At 46.1% G+C, this 23,437-nt stretch overlaps 1 protein-coding gene across 1 annotated transcript; it reads left to right on the top strand.

Annotated features, from left to right (window-relative positions):
- Window positions 1-763: 763 nt before the first annotated feature.
- RIPK4 (receptor interacting serine/threonine kinase 4) lies at window positions 764-21,986 on the top strand. The gene is made up of 9 exons (XM_009640924.1): window positions 764-863; window positions 3,014-3,197; window positions 7,817-8,108; window positions 15,762-15,910; window positions 16,712-16,761; window positions 17,802-17,960; window positions 18,911-19,017; window positions 19,539-19,791; window positions 20,809-21,986. The coding sequence occupies exons 1-9, from the start codon at window positions 764-766 to the stop codon at window positions 21,984-21,986; spliced, it is 2,472 nt and encodes an 823-aa protein (XP_009639219.1).
- The last annotated feature ends 1,451 nt before the right edge of the window (window positions 21,987-23,437 follow it).

Genomic DNA, 23,437 nt, shown 5'->3' with positions numbered 1-23,437 from the left:
GGCTGCGCGTACGCGCAGCCGGGGAGCCGCGGGGCGACTGAGGGCTCCCCCTCCATAGCCCTACCCGTCTCCTGGCATCTTAAGGATTTTTTAAATCCATTTACTTAATTATTCTTCATATCGTCGAGTTAGGGATATTTTTTTCTCCTTGCTTTTTCTTGGCTCAGCCTACCCCAAGGCACCCAAACGTTACTTAGCTGTGTTTCACGGCGGCTCAAGACGCTTCTAAGGCTGAACGAGGCGACGACACCGCTGGCCCTGCCGGCGCAACGCCTGGCTTTTGAGAACCGCACCGGGCGACAGCTAGCCCGCAGATACGGATGGCGGGCACGTACTCGAGAACCGAACCGACCCGCACACCCGGCAGCGCCGTAGCTGCGCTCCCCGTTTGCCGACAGCAGCAACGGGTAGGGAGGTCCAACTCAACGCAGCAAAGAGAGCTGCACAATTAAATGTTCCCCGGGCAAATGTGGCCTTTGCGGCACTGAAGCCAAGCCCGGACCAAGACCTTTAGTTATATTTTGCATCACGGGGCTTGGCCTGCCTCAAAAAGCGAAGCTGTGTTGCTGAGCTGCTTGCGGCAGGCTTGGGAAGAGCCGCCGCTCGGCTGCAGTCTTGGTCTTGCCTATTCCCTCAGATCCATTCGGAAAGCAGCGTGCCTGGCCCTGGTCCTGCGCGCGTTGGCCTGCGCTAAAGCGTTAATGCCTGCCGCAGCTCCAAAGGTCGTCGAAGGCGGTCCTGAACGGGGAGTGCAGGAGTAGAAATGCCAAACGGCATCCGGGGGCTTCTCGGGCCCGCCGTGTCTCGCTCCAGTCATCTCCCTAACCTTGCGAAAAGCTGGCCCTTTGCGCTTGCACTCGCAGGTGGGTGAGTTGTGACTCCCGTGTAGTAGATGCTGGAGGGGCGAGCAGTGGGCTTGGCGCGGGGAGCACTGGGGCGCGGGTGCTGCAGGCGTGCTGTTTTTTGGGACTGGGTGCTGAAAGGAGATGTGCTGGGAAATTGGCTCTCCAGCTTCAGCTCAGGGCCAGTGCTTCTCCCTGCGCCTGCCCCGGGATGTGTCCTCACTGGGTAGTCCAGCCTGGAGCTGTATGGTATCATGGGTGAAGATACCACATGGTGAGAACCCCCTCCAGCTCACTTGCCCTCTGTGACCAGTTGCAGCCCGTGGCAGAGGATGATCAGCTACGCCATGCTTGCACAGCCTGTGCGTGATGGGGGCCTATTGAGTTGTGGCTCTCCTTTCCTAGAAGAGGAAGGCTGTCAGATGCGTCTTCAGAAACATCCTTCTCTTTTGAGGGGCAGTAGCGATTTCCCAGAAGGTCAGCGCTTGTGCGGAGGGAGCTGAACGTGGCCAGGTCGCGTTCATGGAGCTTTTCCAGCTCCACCTTGATCTCCAGGATCTCTGCCAACTCAGGAGCCGATTCTGCAGTTCATTTTTTGAGGTGTGGGTTGGTTCCATCACAAAAGGTTTCCCTTGTTGCGGTTCCTGCAGGAGGAGGGAGACAGGTTGGCCCAAGATTGAAAAGGTTTGTAAGCCCATCTTCTACAAGATGAACAGGGCAGTGGGGCATCTTGCCCGTTACCTGAATTCCTGATTTTGCTGTAGGTGCGGCTTATGTAGTACAGTAAATGCAATAAAATGCCCCTCTTAAAAGGGGAGAGGGAGAGTTTAATATATGTATAAGGTAACTGTGCTGTCTGTAAATAAAACAGAAAAGACCTCAGAGTTGCAGGGGGTGTTTTATTGGGTTAACCTGCAAGCCCTCCTCCCATTAAAACTTCAAAGGACCTTTCAAACTTGATGCTTGTTGAGGCCTAATCAAAATTGTATTGTAATTTTGCAGTTGAAACATCTCTTTAAAAATAAGCTAGAACATTTGTTACACTTTTCATTTGCAGAACTCATTTAGAAATTTACTCAGAAGTTAATTTGCAGTCAGAGACGAAGGATGCTGCCACCTATTGTAATACGAACAATTCATTTTGAGGGTTGCTACCAAATCTCTGTTTTCAATGAGCAATAGAGTTGTGCAGCTACGAGGTGTGCAGGTACTGGAGAGACCATATGAACGTGCAGAACGTGGGAACTTTGAGAGCGTGGGGCTCCTGCAGCTCCTGGCTAATTTTAACAAACCAGTCCTTGAAACATGAATTTATTTGTTTTACTGGAGAATTTGTGCTTCAGATGCTTAAGGGGAGCACTAATTAGAAATTGGAGGGTCCCTGGCCTTTGACACGGCTGCTTCTGCAAAATAAAGCTAAGCTGAACTTCTATGTGCTTCTCCTTTGCTTCTCAGGCTGCTCTACCAAACCCCTTTCAGTAGCTGGTAACGCTGTCCCCCAAAGAGACTTTTTTACCCAAAGCTTTTCTAAGAAATTTGTGCTGGGGTGGGGGGGCACAGACAAAATAAAACGCTACCCCTTGAGTTCGCAGGTTGAAACAAGCCTGTGTAATTAGGTTGTTAATCCAGGAGATTACTTTGACTAGCTGTTTCTTGGAACCCTGTGAAGCAGCAGAGTCAGAAGAACTACCAGTGGTATTGGAAACATTAACTGGAAAACACAGAGGCTTGTCCTTATTTATTTATTTATTCGGTACCACATTAAACCCCTGTTTGTAATGGCTTGGTGGTGGCAATTCTCCATGGTGTCTCTTACTGCGTTTCTGCAGACAGTAAGAGATTTGGAGTAGTTCCCCTGGCAATTATCCCACCATAGAGCCAAGTGGCCTCGAGCAGAAGAAAAACTGCATGTGCAGCCAGAAGTGTTTTTACCTTTAAGCCCAAGCCCTCTCAGGCAGCCAAGCCAAATTCCATTCCTAACACCTTATTTGCTCCCACTTTCTGCCTCCTGAGATCGCAGTTCCCGCATGTGACTCAAGATGCTCTCAACATGGGGAGGTTCAACGGGAGCCTGAAGAAAAGAGCGTGTGGCCCAGCAAGGTGAAGGAGCCTCTCCCCGAGGACTTGGGGTGGAGAGTTCAAGGTCTCTTCTCTTTATCCCCGTTGGCCAGGATGGAAGTACAGTCTGGAGAAAAAGGGTGGCAAGCTGAGAGAGAGCAGCCTGGAAGCCTTTGTGGATTTCTTACAGCTGAATGTGAACATGCAGACTGTAACAAGAGTGAATGCTGTAAGGGTTCCCAGAGAGGGCTCTGGGCTGGAGGCCTCAGCTGGTGAGGGTGACTACAGGGCGTGGAGGTGGGAAGGTCTGCCGCCTTGACTGGGGGCGGGGAATAAATGAGCAAAGCCCTACATGTACCTGCCTCTGCAGGACCTGGGATTTAGGAATGGAGTAGGACTTGGACATTTAGGAGGTTTTAGAAACGCCTTGCTGTTAGCAGATGCTGCATTTATTTAGGTGATGAAGGTGAATGATGTGGTCGGTCTCTGGATGCTTAGGTAGAACTTGGTACTTGCCTTGTGCTCCTTAAAGAGCAGGGGTGAGCCTAACTCTCTGGGTTAACCTGTAGTCCTCTCCTACCTGGGCTGTGCAGCAGAGAGCTGTGTTAAACTGAAAGAAGGGATTTTCTTCTTTTTTTCTTATTTTGCCCCAAACGCACTCTGCCCTGAACATGCAGTGGTTTTTCTTTTCTTCTCTTATTCATGTTCCGTTCTGAGGATCGGCAGCATGCAGGTCATAAAAGCTGTAAGCTGCAGAGCGGAGGTCACTGTATGCTCTTAAGCATTTCCATGATGCAGACGGAAGAGCCCCTGAAAACAACTCAAGGGTGTTGTATTTTTGTTGACCCCACCTTCACCGCCAGTGGTTTGGGAAGAGGTAACCTTCATTCCCCACTGGAGAGCAGCACGGCTGCGCAGGGCTGGATCTCCCCTAGGCTGGGAGAAGCCTGGCTGCTCGGCTGCTGGAGGTGGTTCACAGAAACAGCCTTGTTACAGGTTTTCAGGGCTTTTTGAGTTTCTCTGGAGCAGCTTTAACTGCTCTGTCTCAGACTCCATTAGGGAAATGTGATGGTAGTGATGGGGGAATATAAAACTGCAAGGACTGCCTTGTGAGTTGAAAGCTGTATTTTTATAACACGGTGTTATCTTCAAGGCATAAAGATTGGATACATGCAAATGCGGGTATAGTTGTAATTCTCGCTGTTCTTGTGGCAGGGTTTGTGGCACAAGGGTTGGGCCCCCGGCCCTGGGGAGTGAGAGAGGCAGTGGGCAGGGATAAGTCCCTTGTCTCTCCAGGAGAATCCAAAGAATGCAGCCCTAATCTTTCGGGATCTGACTTTGGGCAGAAGCAGACAGCTGTTTCGGGGGTGTCAGAGGTCCCCCATTCATGTAATATTTCTGATTGCTTTGAAAATGGCTGATCTGTCAGTGAATTCTCTGACAGAGATGCTATTTGGCACTGAACTCAGTGCTAGAGCTCTTAAGGCGTGTGCCCCTGTCTTCCAATACTATTATAGGGGAAAGCGTATGCACCCCATGATTTACATGAGCTCAGCTGTCCTTTGTGCAGGCTTTTTCTTTTTCTAATTCTTATTACCATAATGTTAGGATATAGTACTGGAGGGGGAGGGGAATGGAGCCAAGGTGCTTGGAGAAGATAATTCTGACTCTTCAATTGTGTAGGTATTAAACAAGAAACTCTATTATAACAGAGGCTAGTCCCACGCCTCTTGACCGAGAAACCTCATAAGGAGCTTTCCTTTTCTTCCACTTCGGAGGGAAGTGGTTCTTGGTGATGCTGCAGAATAATTTCTAAGCACTAAGGGTAACTGAGCAGCATGTCCCATCCTGTCCCACCCTTTGATCTGTTAAATGTGAGCTTGAAGGATACCTACAGCACCCTTCCTTGCAGCATTAGCACTTGCCTATGGAGGTGATGGGCGCATTGAGAGCACCTAAGATTGTGCCGAGTGCCAGTAGCACCTTGTGCAAAGGGAAAGGAAAGGGAAAGACCTTTCATCTTTGCCTGATGAAGGAGATCTTGGTTTAACGAGCTGTTTGTGTTAATACCATTAATGCAAGTGTGCTCCAGCACTTGGCTAGTGACTGTGTTGTACTTCGGCTCTCTTTATCTCTTTTGTCTTTTTTCCTTTCCTGTTTTCTAAAGGTGACAGGGGTCTGTATTTGAAAACTGATGTTTCCCTGGCTAGACCAGATCGCTGGCTGGTTCAGTTTTGAATGCTCCCGGTATGGGAAAGACGCTAAAGGTGGCAAGTGTTGTGTAGGGGGTTTATTTAAACAGGCAAATTAGATCAAGGGCACTTGCCTTTTAATTAGTTAGTTAGTTCACTCAACTAACTGGGTCTGGTCCAAACAGAAAGGGAGCTTTTTTAATTTTGTTGAAACTGGAAATTCTCTCTTCATTGGGGAAAATGCCCCATTTGGAGCACCAGACACCTGTGATTTTGGTGATGCTCTCATCACCAAATTCCCAGCCCAGGAACCCTGTCCCTGGGAGTCTAGTGGTTCTTGTTAGGCTTTAGCTGTTGCTAGGTTCTTGCCTTGCCTTGGAGGGCTCAGACAGGTATTTTACATCCCTGACTCCAGAGCTCAGCCAGTCGAAGCCTGGTGAATTATGCTGGCTATGCATGTGGCTTGGGGGCAAGGAGTTGGTCGTGTTATTCATAGGCGCTCCCTTCCAGCGTGCCAAAGAGCAAACTGGGTACTTGTCTACAAAGGCAATTATTTCACAAGAAAGTTGCTGTAGGGAGCAGCAGGAGCCAACATGGTTAATGGAGTGAAAAGATTTCCCTTATCTCTCTTTTTTTCTTTTTTTTTTTCCTCCCACTGTGTACATCCCTCTTAAACCATTTTTCAGCCTGATCTTGCCTCTGAAATAGGTCTGCTGCTTCTTGCTAGGCTAGACTCGCCCCTAGCATGAAATGTTAACTGCATTGGGTTACTGCAGGCTACTGCAGCTGGTGAGGAACAGCCAGCAGACCGCATTTCCAACCTTGTCTGGGCAAATATCAACTCCGTGCTTCCCACAGCAGGCAAAGCAGAGGGGAAGGGGACGAGGTCACGGGAGTGTCCTAATGCGGAGTCTAAAGGCTAAGTGATGGCTCCTGAACTCGCTCCCATGTGGGAGCACCAAGGGTCCCTTGCAGGCTGTTTCAGCATGTGTGGTGCATGCTGCCCCCTGGGTCATCCAGGCATTGGGGCGGGGGGCCACATGGGAAGGGGAGACTTCACTGCGCTAAGGTTGGACTTGGTGTTTCTCGTTCTAGAAATGGAGAGTGCTTCTAGCTCACCTTGGATTTAAAAAAAAAAAAAAAAAGTAGTTTGATTGATTGATTGAGTTGATAGCTCTGCCATGGCAGAGGCTCCCACAGTGGTAAATGGCATTGCTTGTTAGTGGCATAGGGCACAAACTGCAACTGGGTCAGGATCAGTCCCCAGGTGTCTTCCAGCTCTTGGGGACTGGCAGAGGGGGCAGGCAACAGAGCTTTCTGCCTTGCCGAGGGTATGAGCATCTTTCCTCTGAGCAGTTGTTGCAGCTGCTGTGAACATGCTCGCTGAGCTTTATATTCAAACCCTGACGCCTTCCAGGAGAGCTGGTTATCTCAAAAGGCCTGTGTGGGGTGGGGGAGCAACAAAGCAATGTTGGGGTTTTTTTGGGGTTTTTTTGGTTTCTTTTTCTTTTAAAGTAGGAGACTCTGTTTACCAGGTGTCTGCATTAAAACCTTGCCCTATTACTTCAGGTACTGTTCTCCATTAAATGCTGTTCACACCTTGGGTACGCTACAAGAGCTGTTGTGCAATAGGAGAGGGTCTGTGCAGGAAATACTACCTATCTGACCTCCCCGTGTCCTCCTTCGTGAATCGGTGGGTGGCAGCCACAGTGATGCATCAGCACCCGTGGCCCAAAGCTGCCCTGGCTACTGCCCATTGTCGCTAATAATGCTGGTTTTGACAGACTGAAGGTGATTTTTACCCATCACGTGCGGCTCCTCTTTGTGGGTGCAGTCGGCCTGGGGAGAGGACCCTTGTTTCCTCACTCCAACTCGACACCCGCTGGGCCCTGGGCGGGGCTGTTGCAGCCCAAAAGCCGTGCGTGAGGTGCAGGGGGAGGGCATGGCAATTCAGGGTCCTGACCTGGGAGGCTGCAGCTCAGACTGAGCAATGCTTAGCGCTCTGCAGGGTCAGGCTGAAGTTACCCATAAACAACCCAGGGGTGCTCATTACCCGTGCCAGCGCCGGGCCTGTTACATCACCGAAAATGTTGTGCCGGCAGTTTTCGGCATCTGCTGGAGCCAAGTGAATGTAGTACTGGAAGATGCCAAATCTGGGGTTTTGAGGACGAGGAGGCTTTTGCTGTGTCCCCCTAGCTACAGCGGGCAGCTTGCTCCCCTAAATGGTGGGTCCGGGGGATTCCCCTCCCAAGGCCTGGGTCTGGGCGCTGGCAGCCTGGGCCAGCAGGCAGCTGAAGCAATGCCATCTGTGCTCGCTCCTGATTAAACGCAGTCTTATGACTCACAAAAAGTTAATGACTTTAGCCCAACGAGTTACAGCGGTGGTAAATCTGGGCATTACATGTGTCGTCCTCGTTCTTACCAACACAGCATAAACATCAAAGCGGGGAGATGGGCTTTACGCTAGGGATATTCGCACTGTTGGAAGTGTGTGCAACTCGCCTGTGGATCAGCAGCTGTGAGCTGCCTAGAAATAGAAACATAAAACAAAGTCAGTAAATGTGGAAATATGCCTGGAGTACACGCTGGTGAGACGTACTGTGGTTCAGCCAAGCGATGATCATGAAACGTGGTGTTCGGTTTCAGAAGAAATGTTTTGTGCATGTTTGGGATGGGGAAAGGAACAGCTACTCCATCTTTCATCATCTGTTTTCTTCTACCCAGGGAGCGCATGGAGTTATTGGAAGAAGCCAGGAAGATGGAAATGGCAAAGTTTCGCTACATCCTTCCTGTTTATGGCATCTGTAAAGAGCCGGTTGGCTTGGTCATGGAATACATGGAAACAGGGTCTCTGGAAAAGCTCCTGGCTTCCGAACCTCTGCCCTGGGAATTGCGCTTCCGCATCATCCACGAGACAGCTGTGGGGATGAACTTCCTGCACTGCATGTCCCCTCCGCTGCTCCACCTGGACCTCAAGCCTGCAAATATCCTGCTTGACGCCCACTACCATGTCAAGGTAGGCACTGGGCACTCTGTGCCAGGGACCCACCTTTGGACATTCTTGCATGGCTCCTGCCAAACTCAAAGGCCTGAGAGAAACCAGCAGCATTCCTTTTGAATTAGAAAAATGCTCACCAACCCAACCCCTCAAATCCCCAAACTTGTCTACCTGATTTATGCACCATTTTGGTGCATAAATAGAGACAGAGTTATCGAGCTTGTGAGAACTCTCCTGAAATTTTGGGAGGGTGATCTCTGGTTTTGAGACCTAATGGGTTGTCCTATAAATTTCCTTGCAGTAGGGTTGTGAGGCAGGTGAGAACAGGGAGAGAAAAGCAGCATGAACCTCTAAATCATCTATGCCACTTCACAGCTCCCAGTGGCAACCTTGTTCCGTCTCGGTCCTTCTGGCTTTGTACACTTCACTAAATACTTGAGTCTCACTTACAGCTGGAGTCCAGAGAAGCCTTCCCAGAGGGAGCTCATTTTCTTTTTTCATTTGCTCAGAGCATATACAGTGAAGAAGTATCTCTGTCCTGACTGTTTATGCATACCAGAGGTCACTTAAGAGAATTTTTGTGGCTGTATCAGCATGAAATTCTTTTTGTTATCCATTTCCAGAGTAAGCTAGCAAACTTGTTGGTCTTCTCTGTTGGAGGTTCTATTTTGACAGCTGGACCAAGGAGGTTGCGCTTGCTTTCTGATTCTTCCTTTTGTACAGAGACTGAAATACTTCTTTTTTTTTCCTGATTTGTTTGTTTGTTTGTTTGTTTGTTTTTAAATCAGTGGCCAAAGTCTTCACCTTAGAACTGCAGGATTAATCATGCTGGCTGGCTGATATAACTCAGTACAAGTAGTCATAGAATTTTATCAGTGCCATCATCCATCTGCTTCCCTGTTTTCCTGTGCCCCTCAAACTGGCCAAATGGCTTTGGTCTTGCTGTACCACTCTAAAAATGAAGTTGTCATGAGATGGTTGATGATGTCACGAGAGGGTTGGAGCCATAAGAGATGTGTGCCTCCAGCGAATGCACACCTGTGACAGTCTCAGCTTTTTTACTAGGCCTCTTAGTGGTTTACTTCTTAGAAGGATTTCCTTTCTGAGATAGGAGGCATCTACAGGTGGTCCACGGTATTATGACCAGAACATCAGGATCTGAACTGTTGAAAGTATATTCTCACACACTGGTGCTGAGAGGCCTTTGCTAAGTATTTATTTACCTAAAGTTTGTGCTGGCTTGCATAACTTCTTAAATTCCTAACTCTTGACTCATCCATGAGCCAAGATATGAAGGCTGTATTTTTCTCACTGTTTCAGGAGGTTGAAATGTTGCCTGATATTCTGCCCACTCTATAGCCTGTATCTGGATGGTCATGATGTTACAAGGGGGCAAAGTGTGAAATGCACAAAAAAAAAAAAAAAAAATGTTTCTGGTGAGGTCATGGCTGACATCCCTATACTGTTGCTACTTGCTGTGTATATGAAACATATGAAGGTCTTCGGACCCACTCCATTAAGTTCAGAAAAGAATGGTCTAATCCAAATATTTTTCCAGTCAGCAGTCTTCTACATCTGCAGGCATCTTGGAAACCCCTCCAAGCAGCAAAGCAGACATAGGAACCTATATGCAAAATAAGAGATGTACATATTCTGTGAGGCGCCTTCACTTTAAAAATGTGGCCCCAAACCTTCTTTTTGTGTGATGTGCAACTTGTAATTACATTTCAGACCCTGCAGCTTGATTTAATGCGCATTTTCTTGCTGGAAGGCTAATGGAGCTGATGATTGAAGTGTTTTTACTTTTTAAATGTTAGCGTTAATTTAGTAGGTGACCCGTCCCTAATAGAATCCTAAGGTGAGTGGAGAGATGTTGCAGACTGCAAAAGCAGAGTTTGGAGGTTAGGGAGGACTTGTATAAACTGTTTGCCCTTGAGCCAGGAAACAGCCAGCCTTCCAGTGGAGCACATTAGAAATGCTTCTGTGCCATATTGCTAGTTAAATGGAGACACACCCTTCGTCTTTTACGAGCACAATGCTTACCATAAAAACCCCAAGTGAGGATGATGACTAATGCAGTGGTGTTGTGCAGAACTTATCATCAAGAGGGTGCCTCCATATCGCAAAGCCGTCTCCTCTGTATTACATAAGCGTGTGCCGAATTTTCTTCTTGGGAGGGGTAATTCAGAAGATGGGGTTAGCCTGAGCACTGAGCGGGGATATAGATAGTCAGATAGTAACTTCCTCAAAGGCACGTTGGGGGATTCCTTGGTGAGTTTTAAATATACCTAGATAACATGTACAACGCAAGGAAGGTAAGGCTTTGCTGTTTCTTGGAGGATGGATGCACGCACGCCTCCTCCCCTGCGAGTGGTGGTGGAGCTCAGGACTGACAGGAGCCTCAGCTGGGAGCTCCCTTCCCCACCACGTTCTGCTCCATCTCGGTTGCCTTAAGCAGTGTGGTTTCCTTGGGAGGATTATTCCACACCCAGGCAGGCTTCGCTAGCAGGGATCAGCCTGCATTATTTTTCCTTAATGTTAACCTGCTTCTTCTATTTGTACCAGCAAGATCCTCCCTGCCCCTTTCTCCAGCGTTCCATCTATGCAGCCTTCCAACACATATGGACTGCCCAACACCTAGGTTTTGCTTAACTGGACTGTGTCTTACGAGCTTGTTCTTTAGCTCTCCTGCCCTCCATACACGTTCTGGATGTCTCCCCCAAGCTCCCAGTGATGTGGCAATCACATGTGCCACGTTCCAGCGCTGCCCTCATGGGCTCCTTGTTTGCTCATTCCCCTCTCTGAAGCGGTATCTCCTTCTGGGGCCCTCGGTAGGGGAATACACCCCCCTCCACACCCCCTGCAGTAATCTTGTACCCTAACTTGTTGCCAGCTACCATGCCCACGTGCTTGCGCTATTGCTGCTTCCCAGGTTTCCTACCTTCAGTATCTTGTTAAGGGTGTTATGTTTTGTTCAGGTATTTAAAACAAAGTCAACCTGCAACTTAAGAACTTCGGGCAAAAGCATTCTAAGTAAGTTTCTCTTACTGTCCAGCTTGTTTTTTGCAGCTCCTCATCTTGTCATAGGTATGTACATGTACACACACACGCAGGGGCGTGTATATATGTGTGTGTACACACGCACAGTGGCAAATCCCACCAGTTGTTTTTCATCTCCCAGATTTTGTTTTTAAAGAACTTAAAGCAGGATGAGCTGGTCTCAGCCGTGCACTGCTTTAAGCTCACTGTAGTTCCTTTTATTTTTTCGCCCCCCAGCGCTCCAATTTATACCAGTGCGAAGAGCAAAGTTTGCTGCTGTGTTGCGCTGCGCTGGTGGTGTTGCTAAATGTGGACAGGTTGCCTCTGTGGTTTTCACCTTTTATTAGCTTCAGCTGAAGAAGGGGCTGCAAAATTTCTGAGTGTGGAGTTAGAAGAAGCCTAGTCAGACGGCAGATTTGTTTATCAGAAAGCTTCTCGATGTAGGTCATTAACTGTAGGTCAAAGTAATACCCAGAGGCCAAGCTGGTAAGGAAGGGTTGTCTCTCTTTATCAGACTTGCTGAGTAGTTAACCCTTTTTTTATCAATCAGCTGCAAATGCTCTCCTGTTATTAGAAATGAGAAGAGGCTTTGTTGTTTTGTGTGTCCCTTCTCCCTGTTTCCCACCCCTCCTGATCAAGGTTTCCACGCAGGGCTGTTGTTACATGGCTCTTTAATCCCAACCAACAAAGCTGGCTTGCACCTTGATCAGTTCTCTAATTGATCTAATTGTGGTGGCACAGGGGAGGGAAAAAGACCATTCCTGTTATGGTAATGCAGATTTATGATGGATTCAAATGGGTGTTTGACTGCGGCTTTAGTTTCTGCCGCTTCTGAAGAGAGCATTACCAATGTCACACCTGAAAGAAGTTTTGAGGAGTTAGGGTTTTGAGGCCGGTTGGAAAAGGATGGAAAGACAGTCTGTTTCGGAAAGACTTCTTTTAGTAGCTAACTGGAGTGTGTTCATAAACACTGAAGTGAAGACATATATTTGAAGTGCAGGTGCTGTTTGTGCCTGCACTTGGAATTCATTTTTATTCGTAATTTTTAGTAGTCCATATCTGTGACCCATCTAAGTTTGTTAAGCTTCTGGCATTTCTTAAAGAATGAAAATTGAACCAACCAGCCTTTCTGCTCTACTTTAGAAAAACAAACAAACAAGGCCACCCCTCACCCCACCCCAAACACCCAAACCCTCCCGTAGACAAATGCACTGGCATCCTCAATATCCAAGCGCTCAGAGACTTCAGACAGAGACAAATACTGGATATGCCAGCAGCGATTAAAAATTAATCTGACGGCTCTGTTACCTATTTGATGAAGAAAACCTTTTGGTGAACTCTGTCCCTGAGCCCGCTGCAGTGGGTTCCTGAGTCTTATTTGCGGAAAAGTTACGTGCGGCATCAGAAGCCAAGTGTGCGCCTCAGCTTGGCCTGTCAGGAGGCGTCAGTGAAAGCACTTCCCAAGCACTAATTTTGTTCCTGGGAGCTAGATCCCTGCAGTGTTTGCGGACAGCTGACTTCAGTAACTTGTAGTTATGTGAGCTGATCTACTAGTTTTCAGAAAAAAAGTTCCAAAAAAATAACGTGACAAACTCAAAGCATCTAAAACTTTGCAAGTGAGTGTTTTTTACAAACTAGAATGGAAACATCCACAGATGACAGAAGCAGAGAAAGGCCTGTGTGTGCAGTAAGCTCAATTTAAAGCAAACAAAACTTAATTAAAAAAAAAAGAAAGAAAAAGAAAAAAAATCTTTACATCTTGGAATCTCACAGTAAAGTAAGTGTTGCTGGGAAGTGGGCAGGAGAACATGTACAGCTCCCCTCCTCAGTCGCTGCTCACGTGTTTGTTCTCATGCAGACCTTTAAAGAGCAGAGCCGGAGCGAGCTGCCTGAACATGAACGATCCCACTGCCTGCGTGGGCTTTGGCCAATGCCTTTTTTTTCTCTTCTTCCTACCTCTTCAACCGCGTGTTTTGCATGAAGCAGTCTGTCGCCTCCGTGTCTCCTCTTCACTCTGCTGATACTAGGTGCGCTTTCGAAGCGTGATGGGATCCACCCGAAATGACTGGTGCAAGGAGCGAGACGAGGGGTTCTGTTGGATGGTGGGGCAGGGCAGATCCCGGGGTGGGCTGCGAGGGCTATCAGGGATGTGGAGGAAGAGGTGGGGAGGGGTGCTCCACTTTCACTACCTTCGCCAGCAAGGGTGCCTTGTGTTGCAGAGCTAGGTACCTGGCAAGCAATTTAAAGGCAAAACAGCCAAGTTAAATGGCTGTGTCTTCCACCCACTGCACAGTTCCCACTGATGTTTAAAGAAACTGCATGACTAAATACGCCATGCTGTGTGGAAACCTTACCCTAAAGGAACTAATAAAAGCCACAAAAGCCGTCTGCAGAACCTTTTTATTTTGTTGCAGCCTGGAAGATAACAATTCCTCAATTATTTCCAGTGCTCTTTGCAGGATTTGATATGATTGCAGCTCTGCTCTACAGATGAATTTCCTGTTAATTGGTATAAAACCTAGTCCTTCACAGTAGATAGCGGCAAGCTCACAAGGCAAAGTTCTTGCTAGCCTGGTGCTAGACCATGTACCTTAGCTGTTTCTTGGCTTGTAGGCTGAGACTGAGACCTTTTCTATCTAGGGTGCTTAGCCTCCTGTCTTAGCCCAAGCCCTAGATTCATGCAACATAGCTGGTGGCTCTTAATGCAGGAGTGCCACTGTGCTGCCTGTATTTCATCTTTATTTCTTAACTTATACGGTAGGAAACCTGGTATTGTTTAGACAAAGAGGAAGGTGTATTACTTTAATTATGCCTGCATGCCATATGGCTTTCTTGAGGTGTATACAAGTCTCTGCTTCATGTGAATCAAAGGATAGCAGTGCTTTGCCAAGTCCGATCTGTTCAGACTTGCAGCAGTCAGCTCGTTTATTAACCTGACACCATGGGCTTGGGTGATGTTGGGGTTGTGCTTTTGTTCTCCTGGGGAGCACTAAGTGCCCCAAACTCATGCAGCACTTCCTGGGGCAGCCAATTCACCTCTTCCCAGGGTTGCAGACCTGGGTTTCTTGACTACATAATCCTTTCCTGGGCTCCAGTGCTTGGCTTGCTGAGGAGGCCAGCAATCCCCCTCTGAGAGTGTAGCCCTACAAGCATGAGCAATTATTCTTCCAGGTGACTTTGCTTTTTTCCCTTTTTTTTCCCCCTCTTTTTTTTTTTTTTTTTTTCCTTTTTCAAATCATTCCCACATTACCCTACAGATTTAAGGTACAGATGGACCACAGGCTGGATATAACTGTGTTCTAGGGTACAGGACTTCTACAGCTCCTGAGAATGCCTCTGTTGAGCTCTTTGTCTCTGGGAGAAGTTCTTCTTGAAGCTGTGTGGGTTGCTTTGTTTGTTTTATGGCAAAGGGAGATTTCTAGCATTTGAAGACCGATGGCTGCGTAGCCTGCCTGTTCTCCAAGGAGGCTGAAGCTGGCAGCAGTTTTCTCCCTTTCCAGTAACGAATGCATGTTATGACTAGCTTTGTGGTATCTTTAGACAGAAACTTCTGAAAGTGTAAAGTTGGAGCCTATTAAAAAAAAAAAAAAAAAGCTTTTTTTAATTATGCTTGTTGTTTTGAGGGAGAACTTTCTCAAAGGAGAAGCTGTGAAGATCAAAAGGGGAATGAGTCACTGAAAAACCTGAGTATTTATTAGATAAAAAGAATGTGTAAGTTGGGGGGGATCTTATCTAACAGGTAGGCAAAAATCAGTGGGCTGAGAGGCCCAAAAAGACTTGACTTTTCTTGAAATTTCCACTTAGTGTAATAGACATTTTTTGACCAGTGGGAAATAAGTAAGACAAAGGAAATTCCTTGCCTATCTGGTTGCTTGATGACTGGTATGCCTTTGAGAGCAAATGAATGCATATTTGTTTGACACTTCAAATTAAAGTGGAGGTGTGTTTTCCTTTTTATAAACTTGCTGTCACTTGTTTTGTTCATTCCAGCTGTGTTCACTGCGTCACTGCACCAACTTGCCGTATCTCCTAGTTGCCAAAAAGAATTCCCTGTGTGGGTTTTTGCTCTGTGTGTGTGTGTCTTGGTTTTTGGGGGTTTTTTTAACACTTGATGCTTCTGGTGTTGGGCTTAGTACTTGTTGACATGGTCAGCGTAACAGCGATATCTGAAAGAGCAATTTTTTTGTGCTCGTTGGAGAGCTTGTGGTCTGAAAACAGGTGCTCGGAACACTTAACCATAGCATACGACGAGAGGTTACATAGGGAAAGGGGGTGGCAGGACCAATAATTACATTAAAGTGGTTTGCACCAGCTAAATTTGACTAGTTTTAAATTACAATAAATTGTCTTGACTGTTTGTGTTTTTGCTATGTAATGGGCTAACATGCTGCTGCTTGCAAAAATCTGCTTGCTTGCTTTTTTTATTTTTTTCTTAGCTTAACCATAATGAAAAGCCTATGATAGCGTAATGCTACCAGAGATGGTTTCTTAGCTTAGTATTTCCGAATGGCAGCTTGCTATATTTTGTTGGGTCATCCTGTTATATCTATTGTTCTTTACAGAAAATATTTTGTTAATGCCTAATGGTAGCATGCACTTCACTTCCCTTCTTCCTTCTCCATTTTTTTGCAGATTTCTGACTTTGGACTTGCAAAGTGCAATGGCTTGTCCCATTCCCATGATATCAGCATGGACGGCTTGTGTGGTACAATTGCATACCTTCCTCCAGAGCGTATCAAAGAGAAAAACAGGTGTTTTGACACTAAACATGATGTGTACAGGTCAGTTAACTGTGAAAACGCTTAAAAGCACTTCAAGTAATACTGTAAAATGAGTCCTCTTTTTCTGGCTATAAAACCTAATTGAGCATGAAACCCCTAAATCTAGTTTGAGCTGCATCTTGCAAAGGGTCACATTTGCTTTGCTTTTTGCAAAGTCTTGTACGGCAGAGGCCTTCTAACAAACTGCAGCTGATCCTGGGTCTTGAGCATTACCATTCCAAGCAACGCTTCCTTATTAGCCACCGGCATGGGAGGCACTCTGCCCACCTTTCATTTCCCCATCACAAGGTACATCCTGACTTACTGTCCAGGCCTTTGGCAAAATACTTGGTTATCTTCAGTGCATTTCATCACTAGGTCTTTGGTTCTTCTTTTGTGGTGAGGTTATTAGGAAAAGGAAATCATAGCTGTAGGTTAAAAGATATGTCACGTTCTAAATGGATTGTATTTCTTTAAAGTAGTCTTGTAGAGTAGAAGTATTAAATAAAATCCACAGTAATACTTTGCTGCTCTCTGGTTTTGTCAGTGTTGATGTGGAGTACTTGGTAAACGTTACCAAGAAAGCAGCCTCCAGCAGGTCCCTGTGTTCACTGCCTCAGGTTCCTCCCTGCAAAAACTAGACTTTCAAATCATGGTTCTTGGCTGCGTCTTGCCATGTGTGTGTTCATCAGCTGAATTAGATGCAGTAGTGAAGGACAAGGAAGGAGAACCTGGGAAAATAAATTATACTTCTGTCAATTTTTTGGCTTTTTTTTTTTTTTAAAGCTTTTCTAGAAATAATTTTTTTGCATTTATTTGTAGCTTTTCCATTGTGATTTGGGGAGTTCTTACACAGAAAAAGCCTTTTGCAGGTAAGTTTGATGTCTTGTGTGTTGTATTGGAATTTTTTTCCTTTCCCCTACTGAGAAGCACACTTCCTGCCCCACCGGCCCCAGATTACATGCACGTCCTCCAAATTCCTATAGTTTTCTGTGGTAGATGCCTTTAAGCTCTCGAATTCTGATCACGAACGTATGTCCTCCTTTGTCCTACATCGTGAAAGCAGAACCCGTATTGCCGCAGGGGGCCCTAGTCTGCACCTTTTTGCTTCTGCTGGAGTTTGCTGTACAGATCCAGACCAGCGTGAGGCCTGCGCAGGCTTCTGACGCCTTTGCGGCCAACGAGGAACAGAGCAGAGCAAAGCCAACTGGCACGCAGCTGGCCTGTTTTCGGAAACAGCTTCTCTGTAGAGAGGTTCTGTAGTTTATTTGTAGACTGTGGGTACAGATTTGTTCTTTAAAAAAAAAAAAAAAAAGCTGTCTGTGAGAATAAGCCGTGTTCCACCCCACAGTAAATGCACCGATCAACAGGCAGCTATTTACTCTTTATGACTTTTCCTGTGCATGTGACTAGCCTATGTATAGCAAACATGTTTGAACAGGTTCCAGTCTACTAGTAATTTTTCTCCAAGTGAGAGATCCCATTTAGCCCAATGGTTGACTTCAGAGTCAAGAGCCACATTACTGCACTGCTTGATTTGTGTTCTTCCTTCACCTTCATGAACAGTTCAGGTGCCTGGTCTAAATAAAAGCTGTGGTTCAGTTTTCATGCAGCAGATATGAAAATCCAAAGAGAGGCAGCAAAGAACTGAGGCTTTTTCTTTGGTTCTGTCTCTTTTACGGGTGGAAAAAGAACACAGTCACTGATACACGGGAAGTGGGTGTTACTGCATCAACAAATGTATTGTGGGAGAATAAGACCAACTTTTTCCCTGTTGATAAAAGAAAGCACTCCAAATCTAGAAAAATTGCATGAAAACAAAGTTTTAGCCTAATACACCGTGAATGCTCTTAGACAAAAGAAATCATTCCTTTTGCTGGGAGATCTTAATTCGTGTGCTTTTGCTTTACAGAGGAAAACAACATTTTACATATTATGGTAAAAGTAGTTAAAGGCCACCGCCCAGAGCTACCTGCTGTTTCCAAATCCAGACCTCATTCATGTAATAACTTGATCAAACTGATGCAAAAATGTTGGCAAGATGATCCTGGTGAGAGGCCAACATTTCAAGGTAAGATTTCCTCGTAACTTGGCTGCCCATTTATTCTTCAGTGAGTCACATTATTGCTCAGGACTCTGTTAATCCTTGGGGTAAATGCTGTGAACCTCTGTGACAGAATAAATAGAGCACATTGTATGGCAGAGACAGTGACACAGGCCACTTAGTCATTTGTGGAGGAAGGGATTATCTGGGGACAAGTCTGACCATGACGGTGTTATGTAAACATGTCAGGAATAAGACCTGTACCAAACCAGTTAATCCATTTAGCCAGAAATTATGTTCATTTCTGATTGTGTGTATCAGGGCATATGCCAAGCTGGAGTTGGTGTGGTTTTCACCATACCAAAGCATTGAAGGCCCTGGCTCTTGAAATTTCCTGTTGCATGCTGAGAAACGGAATTTTTTTCTTGTAACAAAACAATTTGTACCATCATTTTTCTGCCAATAAAAGGCAACTCTGGTAAAAGGCTTGAACTTGCCCAAAGCACCTGTTACGAATTCAAACGTGCAGAAGGATGCCACAAGTGCTATCTCCAAGTACCTTCATTTACCCTTCATGGGAGAGATTTGCCTCTTCCCTCTCCCCCTGCCCAAACAAGGTGTGGGGACTGAAGGGAAGAGGGATCCCATCTTTTTAAAAACGTATGTCTAAAGCCTGCCAGCAGTAGACTGGTTCCCATTTCACAGTCCTGCAGTGTAGCCACCGTGTAACATAAGTCTGGTCTAAATGTGAAAATGAATTGTTCAGTCAGCCCTATGCGCTCTTTCCTTAGCTACAGGCTTGTACTTACTGATGAGGTGCTAGATGGAATAGTCAAAATCAGAATCTTTCTTCCACAGTATCTCAAAGCTGTTAAGCTCTAATGATAGAGAAAGGCAGCAGGGCATTTCAGAAAAGTCTCCTATTAAAAAAAACCAAACCAAAACCAAACTAAAACCTTCTTTTTCTTTCTTCAAAGAAATCACTTCAGAAACAGAGGCCCTTTGTGAAAAACCAGAAGATGAAACAAAAGAGATTATAACTCAGGACCTGGACACCAAGAATTCCCCAGAGCAGCAACCTGAGGTATTTTCTCTTTTCTGCCTCTTGCTCAAGTGCACTGGGTTTTGCGAGGAACTTTGTGTCATGTAACTTCCCAAGCAACCTGCTCTTTGCTGCTTTTGAGCACCTCCTTGTCTGATAGAAGTGGGTCTTGGTGAAGGACTGGAATGCAAAAATGGCAGCATGGACCAACGCAGGAAAACCTCAGCACAGGACTAAGTGCAAGTGGATCTCAGACTGTTGAGGGAGAGCAGGATGGTTAGGAAATAAAGGCTGGAACTATGTGGGTGTGACTGATCTTAAAAAAAATGTTGTACACAGAAAAGCCATGCGGCTTTAGTGGCTGTGTGAGTACTGATGAAAGCTGCCCTCCTGCATCTGAAAATTTTCACTGACCTTGTTAATAGGTTTCATTTTGTTAAATGCTTAAAGACATGTGCTTAAAGGCTACTTGCAAACTAACGAACTTACCTGTCTTCCCATAGGGCCTCATGCTCGGTTTTCTTTACTGACCTTTCTAAAATGCTTGTCTGCTTCTCTTGAAGGGGATGTCTGCGTTATCCCAGCCAAAACAGGAGCCTGCTCTACCATCAGTTAAGGATTACAGTCTGTCAGAGTTGTTGTCCCAGCTGGATTCGGGGATTTCACAGACTATGGAAGGCCCTGAGGATCTCAGCCGCAGCTCTTCTGAGTCCAAACTTGCCTCCAGTGACAAGAGGCTTTCAGGAGTTTCATCTGTAGATTCAGCTTTTTCATCCAGAGGCTCCCTTTCCCTTTCCTTTGAAAGGGAGAGTTCAGGTAATGGTCAGGTTTTCCTTTGTTGTTGTTTTTTTGTAGTTGTTTGGACTGGGTCATGGGAGTCAGTGGGTTGGAGAGCAGTCATATGAAGAATAGCTTTCTGGAAATCACAGTTAGCCTTGCTTTCTCTTGCTGTCAGCACTATAGATTTGTTTACTGGAGGTAGTTGTTAAAAAAAAAAAAAAAAGAGGTGGTTCCCAAATGAAAAACAGTAAATCTCATTTACTTTTGAAAAGGAGTGACTTAATTCCCATCAAAGCAATTACAGAATCCGTCACATAAAGGTTGGTTGGAAGTAAGGTCACGTAGTCCAGTGTCCCGCTGAAAGCGGGACTAAAGCCAATGCCCAGCCAGGTCAGCTGAGTTCGTGGCTTTTTCAGTTATACTGAAAGCCCAAGTCTCAGCACACACCCACCCACCCCTTTTTTTTTTTTTTTTTTTTGAGGAGACTCAAGCCACCTTCTTGGCAGCCCCCATGAACATTTTAATTAATATCCATGCTGTTGTGCACGTGCCTCTCCCTTTTCAATCCAGTGCTGCAAAAACCAGGCATCTGTTTTCCAGTCAGGCAAACAGTGATTAGTGCAGGGAGATCAACCACAGCATCCTTCGTTCTTCATTTTACAAGAAACAGAATAAGTGGGGCTCTAAATCTGACCTGAAACTGCTGGGGGGGGTGGGGAAGAGGGTGGTATTTCTTTGCAGTCAAGTCATTGCTGAAGCCACCAGATATGTTAGCCACGGGCAAGTAAGGTTTGATGGGTATCAGAATTGTGGTGGTGTCCTTTTCATAGAATCATAGAACAGTTTGGGTTGGAAGGGACCTTTAAAGGTCATCTAATCCAACCCCCCCTGCAATGAGCAGGGACACCCTCAACTGCATCAGGTTGCTCAGAGCCCCGTCCAACCTTACCTTGAATATTTTAAGGGATGGGGCATTGACCACCTCTCTGGGCAACCTGTGCCAGTGTTTCACCACTCCCATTGTAAAAAAACTTCCTCCTTTTATCCATCTAGATATTGGTACTACAGACATACAGAAGAGGAAGCTAACGGAGGCCATTTTGTCAGGAGATACCAGCAAGCTGATGAAGATCCTCCAGCCTCAAGATGTTGATATTGTTTTAGATGGGAACTCTAGTCTTTTGCACTTGGCTGTTGAAGCTGGTCAAGAAGAATGTGTCAAATGGCTCCTCCTGTACAACGCTAACCCTAACCTCACCAACAAGAAAGGATCCACCCCTCTTCACATAGCCATTGAGAAGAAAGTGAAAAGCATTGTGGAGCTGATTATGGCTAGGAAAATCAATGTGAATGCCAAAGATGAGGATCAGTGGACTGCTCTTCACTTTGCTGCCCAAAACGGGGATGATTTCAGCACCAAAATGCTGCTTGATAAGAATGCATCCTTAAATGAGGTAGATTTTGAAGGCAGAGCCCCCATCCACATAGCCTGCCAGCATGGCCAAGAGAATGTTGTGCGGATTCTGCTGAGAAGAGGCGTTAACGTGAACATCAAAGGAAAGGATGACTGGGTGCCACTGCACTATGCTGCCTGGCAAGGTCATCTCCCCATCGTAAAGCTTCTAGCCAAACAGCGGGGCGCAAACGTGAATGTGCAGACCGCAGATGGAAGGACCTCGCTACACTTGGCTGCTCAACGAGGACACTACCGTGTCGCTCGCCTTCTCATAGACCTGGAGACAGATGTCAATATACAGAATGCGCTCTTGCAGACTGCTCTCCACATAGCTGCTGAAACTGGCCACACAAGCACGTCAAGGCTGCTCCTTAAACACGGTGCAGACATTGAGGCAGCAACAGCAGAAGGATACACTGCTCTGCACTTGGCCTCTCGCAGCGGCCATTTAGCAACAACGAAGTTGCTGATAGATGAAAGGGCCAGTGTTCTAGCCAGAGGCCCTTTAAATAGGACAGCGTTACATCTTGCTGCAGAAAACGGGCACTCTGAAGTCGTAGAAGAACTTGTCAGTTCAGAAAATATCAATGTTTCTGATAGTGAAGGGTTGACGGCTCTTCATCTGGCCGCCCGAGGAGGGCACACAAAAACAGTTGAGGTTCTCCTGAAGCACGGGGTGCACACTGACATGCAAAGACCCACATGTCCGACCCTGCTACAGCTTGCTCAGCAGAGCAGTAATAGCTCAGTTACTGTGTTGTTAAGTGAGACTTAAGCGAAAGGTACAGAACTTGCTACCTTTCCACCTGGTGCCAGAAGGCTGCTGGCGCCTGAATCGTGAGGGCCTTCTCCAGTTGTGCAGCGAGCCACGCATCACTGGTGTCAGCTGAGGGACTGAGGTGCAACCAGCAGAAGCCACTCATGTTTGAGTGCGCGAGTGAGCATGCACGTGGGCTGAGGCCAGATGTAAGCCTGAGAGCTGGAGTCTGCCATGCCATGGTCTATCAGGCATTCCGTGTGTGCCTGCCCTGTCTGTATATTGGCATTCCCCTCGCAAGGATGTTGGAAGAGAAGGATCCAACTTGTGGGTTCCCCCCGCTTTTTTTTTTTTTTCAATGTGCCAAACTAATTTAAGCACTAACATTCTGCTTTTTTATTTTCCTCCAAAAATTAAAAAAAAAAAAAAGATGGTGTAGATTCCTGGTTTATTGCAATGATGTATATTTTGGGCTGAAAGTCTCCAGTGTGAAATAAACACAACACAAATCTGCTTGAAATTAATGCAAGAGATGAGGAAAGTGCTATTTAAGATACAGTTAATCATGTTTCAGTGTGAGGAGGTATGCTGTTTAATGGAGACATTGATTACAGATTTCCACATACTCAAAATTGATGAGGCAGACATTAACAAGGCAGGATCCCAAAAAATACATAAGCAGAAGTAAAAACTTAATGCTGGTATCTTCATACACAGCACCACCTTGTATGTATTCTAAGATCAGTAAGCTGAACTAGATGCTTAGTTGTTTGTCTTAAATGAAAAAGTCAGAAGCTAACATTCATACTGGACTGTAACTGGATGATCTATTCTAACACCATTATACCAGCTTGCAAAACAACTTTTGGAGGGGCTGATGACTAGACTGATATACTGTGTATATAGTATTTCTACTTGTTGTATGCTTTTTTCTACTGAAGAAAATAGATTGCTTAGAGGGGGTATGTTTTAATACACCTTTTAATTTCACTCTTTTCAAAGTTCAAATGTGATCTGTTATAAATAAAAGATTGTGTTCCATATCTGTCTGTATTTTGTAGCTGCTGAAGCAACTGACAACCCAATGAGCAGCAGCAGCACCCAACTGTAACGTGGTCAGTGATGCTGGAGCCCAAACTGCTGACGTGTAAGGCTGTCCTCAGTTTTACATTCCCCTTAGCTTTTTTATGGAAGGTCAGGAGCTTGAATGAATTGGAGGGGTTATTTACAGAGTAAATTTGTAGAATAAAACCCTGCATAACCTAGGCTTTATGTGTGTAACATGTTGATGTACAGCTGGGGATGCTTTCCCTTTAGGCTGTAGCTGTTCAGGGAGTTTAGATTTCTTCCCCACCTCGAAGCCAAGTCAAATCCTTTTGCATCTTCCTTGTTGACTGGGGAGCTGCTGCCTAGACAGGTCCCTCACCTCTCCTTGGTGGTGTGTTGTGTACCATGGAGCAGGCAGCAGC

Source organism: Egretta garzetta, unplaced genomic scaffold, assembly GCF_000687185.1.
Source record: "Egretta garzetta isolate BGI_Z169 unplaced genomic scaffold, ASM68718v1 scaffold45, whole genome shotgun sequence".
In the NCBI taxonomy this organism is placed as follows: domain Eukaryota; kingdom Metazoa; phylum Chordata; class Aves; order Pelecaniformes; family Ardeidae; genus Egretta; species Egretta garzetta.
This window is presented reverse-complemented; position numbering and strand designations above follow the sequence as displayed.